Here is a 10,870-nt window from a genome sequence, read left to right as displayed (position 1 = left end):
ATCAACAAATTGCCCACGTGAGTTAGGCATGAGGAAAAGAATTTACAAAGGAAAAGTTGGGTAAGACTGTTGGATAGCCACTGTTAAAGGTCATTTTTATCCATTGTAGATTGTGTTCTATCTTAAAACGTGACGGTACAGGGAGGCAACAACACATACAACCACACCACATAACATAAAAAATAAACACCATAATACTGTTTTTTATCTTTTGTTTTTTCCTGGTAAATAAGTTGTTTTGTACAAAAAAATCTGTGTATCTTTTTTTCATTGCAAGAGACTTCAGTGACACCTAAAATCTATTCATGTTATAGTTTTTGCTTAATTTGACATATGTTCTTTAGAATGGATGGATGACTTTATATTGTAAAATCTCTAAAGACAAGGGAAAGGGTGAAGAGGGATTGGGACCTACGAACATATTACATAGGAAATGAGGATGATGAGGGTGACAGTGTAAGTCAGTTGCCATGTCCATGTAAAGGCAGTACGAAGCGGTCGGGCGGCATTAGAGCTTTGGGCTGTAAGGAAGGGATGGGGATATACAAACAATGAGCAATATACATGCCCATCTACAGAAAAGAACAGAAAAACTCTAACACTGACATGTCTCACAAACCCTAAACTGCAACTTCTTAGCCATGCAATTCATTCGTTTGTTTGTTTGTTTGTTTCATTACAGTCAAAATATTCTTTCTTTCTTTTTTTTCCCTCTTTTTTGTGAAAAAAGATTGTAAAAAATCTGAAAAATGGAAGAAATGTGACAAGTGGATGTGGAACTGCTTCACCTACTAATTTGTGAGTTTCTGAACAGGTTCAAACAAGTCGGACTTTTTTGCCATCTTTTGAATGTTGCTTTCATTGTGACTTAGGAGAGCTTAGTGCTGAAAGTAAAACACACAAGCTAGTCGCTGTGAAGGAGTTCCAAAGCCCAAAAAGTTAAATTATATGGAAATTGTTCACAAAATAGTAATTTATGTATTATCTGATTTCAAAAAGAAAAACCATAAAAGAATAGAAAACAGACTTGTAAAGCCAAAAACATATTCAAAACCAATTGGATAAACTACCAAAAATATGACCAGTTAAAAACTATCAAATGAAAAATGTTAAGATGGAAGAACGAAGCCATTTAAAATTTTGCACACACTACAACCAGATGCACACAATAGAAAACAGACACTGCTGAGAAAGGTGCTCGACTGGACGACGGGCTCCTCTCTCGTGTGTTTCTTGATGACAAATCTATTTGTAATGTTAGTTTTTAAACATGAACCGGCCGTGCAGTCTGGGTGTACATCGGAGAGCGATGGTACTGGCTGAAAATGGGTTGTTATTAGAACTCTCCTTTGGTTTCGTTTTAGTTGTACTGCAGGATGTTGATGCATGCTTAAAGTAAGTTGCATTTAGGGAAAGTAGAAAAGAAACGACACAGCAAACTGGGCGCAGGTAGGACTGACCGATGTTAGAAGAACAGGAGACAGACGCTGTGTCCCAATCTCATAACCAGTGAAGTTTAAACAGGAGTTTACACTGAAAAGAAACGTGTGCTGCAAGGTTGCACACAGCCAAGCTGCAACTTTGGAAAGCCATTAGCAGTTCCCCGATGTCTGTTCATTCAACGTCCAATGTATCCAGGACGCAAACTCACATGACGAGTTTGTCACTTTAAACAATCCCAATAGCCCCACCCCTCCAATCACCAAAGAAAATAGTTGTATAGAGTATGCAATTGGGACACAGCTCACGTTGAACTAACAGCAGTGTGTGAGAAACAGAAACAAGTAACATAAAACATACATTAATAATGTTTTATTAAATGTGGAATGCATTTCATTAGAATTTAAAAGACAAGTATAAAGCTGATATCCATTAGACTGTGCATGTTGCAAAGGTGTTCTCCAGAGGGGGAGTTTGGGATAAATTGCTGCCAAGCCAAAACTTATCTTATTAGATCAAACAAGGATCTTAAAGTAGCAACTTGGACAACTTTGGTCCATGCTGGGTCAGCACTCCAAATGTTCTCGTGAGAAAACAGGTGAATTCCTCAGTCTAGTTTAGGAATTCTGCCTCGAGTGGAGGACTTCAAATATGTCTTGGTTAGCTTCATGAGGGGGGGAAGAAAGAGCATCTGTGCTTACGTGGACACTGTAGCAGACAGCTGTGCAGAGAGAGCCAGGCTTTTGCACGGTTTTTGATTTAGAACAGATTCATGTTACACTCGCACCTATGTCCACCAGCTGTGACTGAAAGAATGCAACTGTGGGCACATGTGGCAGAAAAGGATTTCTTCCAAAGGGAATCTGGCCTTTTATAGAAGCGCGAGAAGCATGTTGAAAGGTGTGGTCATTCAAGCAAACACAGCTCCTTTTCATTAAAGCAAGAGCCAGTTGACGTGGTCCAGGCATCTGACTAGCATGCTTCCTACTCCTTGTTGAGCTGTTTCATTCATTTTCTATTGAGACGATAGGGTGGTGAGATTATGTCTGACAGCTGGCTTGGGCCAAGAATGTAAGGTCTGGGAATCTCTGATTAGACTGGTGCCTCTGTGACCCAGACCTGATGAGGATGGTAAATCAATATGTGAACAAAACACTATGCATAACTTGTCTTCTTCCATCACGACTTTTTGCTGCACTCACTGTGAGTTTAAACTGTAGAGCATAATGAAAGTTGACTTGTTGTTCCTAGAGTATTTAAAAGTAGAATGGGAGGCAGAGCCTTCAGTTTTCAGGCCCCTCTTCTGTGGAACCAGCTTCCAGTTTGGATCCAGGAGACAGACACTTCACTGTTAGGGTTAGTCACTCTTTCTTATTCACTGTGGGTTTATACAAGACTTTATTCATTTGTTATTATTAATCTCTGTCTCTCTTCCACAGGATGTGTTCTTTCCCGTCTTCCTCCCCTCACCCAAAATCAGTTGGGGCAGATGGCCCCGCCCCTCTGTGAGCCTGGTTCTGCCGGAGGTTTCTTCCTGTTAAAAGGGAGATTCTCCTTCCTGTGGCCAGGAGCTCGTTCTTAGCGGAGGTCAACTGTGTTCTCTTTTCTATGAAAAGTCAGCTCATGTTTCCCTGCTTTAATGTTTTCAAGATGAAGACGCAGCAGTAGGAACTCTTTGGTTTACATTAGCGTCAGCAGTAACTTATTTGCTTCTTTCTAGTTGTGTTGCTTTTGACAGACAGATTGTACTGCCGCAAATATAAAAGCAATCGTTTCATCAGTGAGCTTAAGGTTTAGTTACAGTTGTGTTACTTCTAGAGACTTGAAACAAAAATCCTAGAAACTGTTACTTTAAACCTTAATAAAGCATAAAACTGTAAATGTTACTATTGAGAATAGTAACATTTACAGTTTTATGACTGCAATCTTGGTTTAAAACTTTATTTATTTAATGAACGAAACCACTTGTTTTAATTGGGATATAGTTTTTGTAGTGTCAGAATGTTTGTTGTCCTGTATCAATATAACTACAGTGAAACAGAAAGTACAATATGTTTCCGTTTTAAGGTTTGATATATCAAGACATTAATATCGTAGGTCTGTTCTGAATTATCCCCATATATCATCATACGGTCCTCAGTAGATTCTAAAATTATTTAAAGTCAGATGCACAACAAAACGTGACATATTATACTGTGCTATTAGTTATCAAAAACTAAGCAAAGTGCAGAAGCAGTGTGTGAAAAAAGTACACCCAGTGATTCAATACACCTTCAGTAACAACTTCCTGTGCAGCTTTATCAGTCTCTCATATTGTGATGGAGGAATTCTGGCCCATTGAAGTTTTTAAACATTAGTTTATACATAAATAGTGTGTGAATGTGAGAGTGAATAAATACTGCAATTGTGAAGCGCTTTGAGGGCCCCGAAAAGCGCTTTGTAAAAGCAATCCATTATTATTGTTATTATTATAAATCTCTTGGCACAGCCTTTCAGTGAGGAGTTGTGGCGTTACGCTGGGCCGATTCGAGACCTTTGTTCCCATCTTCTGTTGAAGGAATACTTCATTTTCACACGCTGCTTCTGCATTTTAGCTCAATTTGCACAAAATAAACAATGATATAGTGTAATATGTCATCTGATGACATTTATGTCTTTCACTTCTACATATCGTTTTACGTTCAGAAACATCCTATTGTCATTGAATAATTGCAGCATTTAAACATATATAATTGTAACTTATTCTACAATTCTCATAAATAGAAATGATTATCATTTGATGATACAAAAAATAAGGATATCAGCTTTAAACCTGTAGTGTCATCTGATATATGAGTCAGTATTATAACTACATGTTTTTCCATGTAGGTCAAAATTGAATTCGACATGAATTCCATAAGATGGCAAATCTCTGATTAGCCTGAACTAAATAAACAATGTCAGAGGTTGTAGGAAGTCAAAAAAAAAAAATATTATCATGAGTCACGCTTCAGAAAATGGTCAACACCTTTCTGTGTGTGATTTGTGTTTGAGTGCACATCCAGCATATAGTCTCTAAACCCCTCCCTTATATAATAATTTACTTTAAAATGAACCCTTAAAAAAAAGGAAATTATCATTATTATTGTTAAATTTATGGCTTTGCTTTTATCTGTTACTTTCATTTTTATCACACTGGTTGATTATGGGTGAAATCCATTGCATGTGGAGCCACAGGATAAGAAAGTAAAGTCACTAGAATAGCAGTTATCTGAAGACCACGAGAATTTCCCAAAGATCCTACATTATACTGCAACAACTACCCTAAGGAAAGATATTTTTCTGTTCATAGGCCAAAGACGACTTCATCCTGGTAATAACTGACAAACCTTTGTGATAATCAAATTAAAGAGAAGAAGGAGCCTAAATATCCAAAAGCAAGTTTGATGCAGCCAAGATCCCCCAGATAATCAAAACATCAGAAGAAAATGAAATGCTTAAATTGATAAATACTGTCTCCAAAGGTAAAACCCATCGAGACTTGCTGGGATGTACGGTCTTAAAGTACAACCTATTTTTGAGCCAAACTTTCCTAAATGTGTTGTATGTACAAAAACACTATTTAACATTTTATTTAATATTATTAAATAATACTTAAGAGTCAAAGAGATTTTATTCTGTATAGTTCAGTAAAAACTAGAGAAGAATAAGGAACCCTATGACAGAATGTAAATGCATCTTTAGCCGAACCCTGCAATCACAAACTAATATTATATGATCCAAGTTATTTTTTCTCTACCCTGTTTGATAAAACAATTATTGTTGCAACATTTTTGGCATTTTTCATAAGAACAACTGGACAATTAACTGAAAATGCTTCTCAGATTTGATCTAGTTAGACATGTTGAGTCAGAAGTTTATGTTTGTCTCTAGTGCAGTCTCATCAGTGAGTGATGCTAGCATCTTACAGGATTTAAATGAAGGATTAGCACAATATTTGTTACTGGTTGTTGGCCTTTTTCATGGAAAAAATGTAACCTGCTTATTTGCACACTGAAGGTTTTTAATAGTTTGCAGTAAAACCATTTAAGAAGCCCTTTTAGTTGCCATCTTATGAAATCAACTGAAAGAAAAAAAGGAAAACGGAAAATTTACAACAGAGAACAGAATCACTTGATAAATTCTCTAAACAAACCAGACAGACAACAGCCACACGAAGAAAAGAAAAGGAAAGAAAAAGAAGAAAAACACTGCGTTGAGTGAGAAAGATGACCATTGATGATGATGCAACCACAAAAAATGGCTTCCAACGTAAACAGAAATGCAAACAAAACAACCAAGTTTGTGTAATTGCAGGCGCATGGTATCAGTCAAAACACATGCAAGAAACGATCTTCCTGAAGTCAATGATTTTTAGAGTTTATCATACCATGATAACAATGATCGCTTAAGAAAAGAAAATGAAGAAAGCAGAATTTGTGGCAAAAAGTCCTTTTTTGCCATCAGCACCAAAACATGTTCAAATGTAAAGCAGCTTTAGAAAGGAAGTCAAAGCAGGACGGCAGACTGGTTCTGCCGTCAGTCTCGTGTGGACCTCGGTATGTTCAGGATTAAAACGTTGATGGCAAGAAAAGTTTCTTTTTTCTGCCTTTGTAGCTGCTTTGAAATAATAAGGTGATGTGTGTGTGTTTTCTTTTTTCTTTTTTTTTTAACAGCTGGAAACAGTTGTCACCCACCAAAACGTCATGCCACACATGATGAGGCCAAAATACAAAAATGCATTTTTAGACAACTGGCGAAAAGGCGGGAATGAAGTCTTGGCAACAAAACTTTAAAAAATGCAAAACAACCAGAAAAAAGCATCGACTTAGAAAAAGGAGCAAAAGAAAAGTAAAATCAAAGCATGCAGCTGTCAACGTCAACGTGATGTCCGGGTTAGAATGATGTGAATTTCTGTGTAAACATATGATTGGATGACTGGGGCCCTGTCTTTGTCTTTCTTCACAAATCCCCATGGATCTCACCCTGGACCTGACCGTTTTAAACCCATTTAACAACAATATTTCACATACTCTGAAAAAATTTGGGAATGACCTTCAGTAAGGGCATATGTTGTGATGAACATCATCTTTCCGGATTAGGAATCACACTATATCCATTTCCCTAAAGGGAACTTAAGAAACGGCGTAAATGTTTCTTTATCACACTATCACCTCCAACATTTGTGATTTTATAGATATCTCGACTGTTTTAACATGCAGTTCACACCCATAGCTCCACTTTGGTGGCATTACGTTTACTATTTGGGTGAAAATCAACCTTCGCATCGACGATTGTGCTGTAAATGAGACACAGAACCTCCACCTATTTACATCCACCAGATGACCTGTTTGGGTGTTAAAGGTAGAGTCAGGTTTAGTGTTACAATAAATCTTATCACAGAAACACTTTACTTGAAAAGCAACGTCTTTTCCATTTCTGAAAATACTTTTTGGTGTGTGGCTAAGATGTAGCTTACCCCAACTCCTGAGTGACCTGGTGGATGTTCCTGTGATCATATTAAAACTAACAACTTTCAACTTTTTATCTACCTAAGAAATACGTGTCTATGCTTTTGTGCCATAGCAAAAATATATCTGTTAACTGTCCACTACAAAAACTGAAATATGGAAATTCCCAAACTCTTTCAATTTGAGTGTTAAGTTATCGCAACATTTTATTTATTTAGTCGTTTATTTTAAATATTTAGGTACAAAAAAGACAGAATAACAAGTACACCTAAAAGCAAAAGTGTAACCCAAAAAAAGAAAAACCTGTACACAGAAATTCAATGATATCTGTTCTCTAGCACATGTACCAATGCAAGCCTCTAAATCTGGGAAAGCACAAATAGAAACCAAAATTAAAATACATTGATGTAAACTAGACAACACTTTAGCTGAACACAAAATCTAAAACCAAAAACTGTTCAAATGTACTGTTTGAAACTTAAAATCAACAGAGCAATGAATGGCAGAAGCAATGGACTCAAACATGATGTTATAAGTTCAGCATCAGTACAGAGAACATGGTTCACCATCATACAAACTCGGCATACTGGTGATGACATGGACTAACCCTCATTTTCCCCCTTAGCAGACAACAATTGAATGTACATTGGTGACCATGTTGACTACTTTGTATAACCCCATGTGCAAGTGTAGCTCATGACCTTGATACATTAGCACTGTGCTAAATTAAGATTCTGAATGTACAAATACATTTGAATACCCAGTTTTCTTACATTAAGTATTGCTGAGGAATTGGGCTTAGCTTACTGTTACCACCTTGGCCATTTATTAAGATACACTTTGACTGACCATGGGGGCGTGATGCTTTAAGGATACCTCGATCCTCTATTGCAGATGAGTGACAGCACATAGAAAGCAAGCAAATGCAAACTAACCTAGCCCACCTGTACGGCTAGTTTCACACTCCTCCTCATCTTCATCATCACTCGAACACTCGGCAGATGACCCAATGTCCTCTTGGTGCTTCAGGGCCAGAATGTTGATCATCAGAGACACAGTATCCATAGCAAATATACCAAAACAGCAAAGAGCCACCAGAAGACACAAAGTAGCGCATAAAGAGAGGAGAAGAATATTTAAGACAAGTTAGAAAGTGAATGCCAATCACAGGAGCACAACAACGAGCAAAAGATCTTAAGTCAAGGTTCATCGTTTTTCAGAGCTTTCAGTTTGTTATAGTTTTTTCCATGGCTCAGCTGTTATTTACACTATTTTGTTGGTGGCGTTCTAATTAAGATGGTCTTTGGTGTCGAACGCAAATACCCTCTTTCATACTTCTCCAAACATCTACTGTCTCCCAAATTTATTTGGACTTTTGATGACTTTAGGGTCTGCCCCGTCTATTGAATGCTTTGGAGTTATGCTAAGTCTACACTGGGTGCAAAGTCCTCTGCTATTAGGTCAGGCAAAGTTGCTAAATGTTATTTACTTTCTGTAGGCTCTGGGTGTTATATACCTGACATATACACAGAATGACCTCAGCTGGTGGTTCCACACTTGAACCTTTCTTCTGTTGCCTGCTTGCCGGGTAATATAACTTCGGAACTGGTTCAGTGCTAGGACCAATTCTGTTTACATTATACATGCTTCCCTTAGGCAGCATCATTAGAAGACATAGCATACATTTACACTGCTATGCAGATGACACCCAGCTCTATCTGTCCATGAAGCCAGATAACACACACCAATGAGTTAAACTGCAGGAATGTCTTAAAGACATAAAGACCTGGATGGCCGCTAACTTTCTGCTTCTTAATTCAGATCAAACTGAGGTTATTGTACTCGGCCCTGAAAAGCTTAGAAATATGGTATCTAACCAGATTCTTACTCTGGATGGCATTACCTTGGCCTCCAGTAACGCTGTGAGGAACCTTGGAGTCATTTTTGACCAGGACATGTCCTTCAACGCACATATTAAACAAATATGTTAGACTGCGTTCTTCCATTTGTGCAACATCTCTAAAGTTAGAAATATCCTGTCTCAGAGTGACGCTGAAAAACTAGTTCATGCATTTATTACTTCCAGGCTGGACGACTGTAATTCATTATTATCAGGAAGTCCTAAAAACTCCCTGAAAAGCCTTCAGCTGATCCAAAATGCTGCAGCAAGAGTCCTGACAGGGACTAGAAAGAGAGAGCAGATTTCTCCTGTTTTGGCTTCCTGTTAAATCCAGAATTCAAAATCCTGCTCCTCACATACAAGGTCTTAAATAATCAGGCCCCATCTTATCTTAATGACCTTGTAGTACCATATCACCCTATTAGAGCGCTTCGCTCTCGCTCTGCAGGCCTACTTGTTGTTCCTAGAGTATTTAAAAGTAGAATGGGAGGCAGAGCCTTCAGTTTTCAGGCCCCTCTTCTGTGGAACCAGCTTCCAGTTTGGATTCGGGAGACAGACACTATCTCTACTTTCAAGATTAGGCTTCAAACTTTCCTTTTTGCTAAAGCATATAGTTAGGGCTGGACCAGGTGACCCTGAATCCTCCCTTAGTTATGCTGCAATAGACGTAGGCTGCCGGGGATTCCCATGATGCATTGAGTTTTTCCTTTCCAGTCACCTTTCTCACTCACTATGTATTAACAGACCTCTCTGCATTGAATCATATCTGTTATTAACCTCTGTCTCTCTTCCACAGCATGTCTTTATCCTGTCTTCCTTCTCTCACCCCAACCGGTCACAGCAGATGGCCCCGCCCCTCCCTGAGCCTGGTTCTGCCGGAGGTTTCTTCCTGTTAAAATGGAGTTTTTCCTTCCCACTGTCGCCAAAGTGCTGCTCATAGGGGGTCATATGATTGTTGGGTTTTTCTCTGTATCTATGAAGCTCCTTGAGGCAACTCTTGTTGTGATTTGGTGCTATATAAATAAAATTGAATTGAATTGAATTGAATAGATGTTGTAATGTACAGATGATCTGAGTTCAACTGAAAGGCTCTGCAATAGAACCTTGAGTTGAGTTTTTTTTGGTTTGTTTTTGTTTGTTTTTTTACTAATAAACAAAACTCATATAAACATTTGAAAAATAGTAGTTCTACCAATATTATCTAAGGGTTCCTAACATTAAATACATTCAGATGGTTTTACATTTAATATCAAAGAGCAGCTATTCCATTTGCATCAGCTGACATAAACCCAAGCAGGGCAGTAAGAGCAACAAGCAAAGAGTAGTTCGGCTGTTATCCTTGCCCCAGTTTCTTTTTAATCTTTTACACCTAAATTTGGCACAAAAGACTCTGGAATCTACCAAACCATGCCAAGCTGTGAATGCCCACGTCTTTAATATTGTGTAACGGTAAACAGATACTTTTAACATAGGTTAACTGACAGATGAGCTCTTTGCATTAATGCAGTTTTTACTTTTATTTCTATAGTGCTAAATCATCACAAGTAATCTTCACAGCAGTTGCTCTGAATCATATTAAATCATTAATTCTTTTTCATCAGAAGAAAAATCCTTTAAAAATATTCAATATTTAAAAATATTTCATATTCTAAAATCTGTCAAGATACTCCAGTCGGTCTTTCCCTTCTCTCCCTAAAACGGGAACAGCAGATACACAAGCGAGATAATCTGATACTACAACACAGCAATGAGACATTCACTTTCAGCTGCTACTACTTTGTATTAGGTTCAGATAACGTGTAAAACCTTTGAAATTGTATCCAGACTATAAGCTGCACATAAAGCATGAATATAGATTCGAGTCTGTAAAGTAAAGCCGGTGGAAATGCAATAAACCTACATTCTTTTTAATGACCAGTAGGCGCTGACTCTTCTGGTTTCAAAAACATTAATAGTTGTATGATATCTATGGGAGGTGGGCTTTTGACTTTTTTGCTCTGTGGCCTCAGTTAATATTTTCCTTATGTTAAGTTTTCTTCTT

General features: G+C 37.7%; 1 protein-coding gene across 5 annotated transcripts in view; it reads right to left on the bottom strand.

Annotated features, from left to right (window-relative positions):
• nrxn3a (neurexin 3a) overlaps positions 1-10,870 on the bottom strand; it is a 208,138-nt gene that overhangs the window by 5,405 nt on the left and 191,863 nt on the right. For 2 of the 5 annotated variants that reach the window (XM_086274121.1, XM_086274119.1), the window contains exon 23: positions 7,865-7,952. In XM_086274121.1, coding sequence (XP_086130247.1) covers positions 7,865-7,952 — 88 coding nt within the window. Of the gene's footprint in view, positions 522-7,864; positions 7,953-10,870 lie in introns of all 5 variants that reach the window. The other 3 variants (XR_015126338.1, XR_015126339.1, XM_086274120.1) reach the window with 3 other exon arrangements.

Source organism: Aulonocara sp. 'chitande type north' Nkhata Bay, linkage group LG19 (assembly GCF_057382095.1).
Source record: "Aulonocara sp. 'chitande type north' Nkhata Bay isolate Kocher_YH1m ecotype deep benthic linkage group LG19, A_spYH_male_GT1.1, whole genome shotgun sequence".
NCBI classification, from domain to species: Eukaryota; Metazoa; Chordata; class Actinopteri; order Cichliformes; family Cichlidae; genus Aulonocara; species Aulonocara sp. 'chitande type north' Nkhata Bay.
Note: the sequence above shows the minus strand (reverse complement) of the source record. Positions and strands in the feature narration are given on the sequence as shown.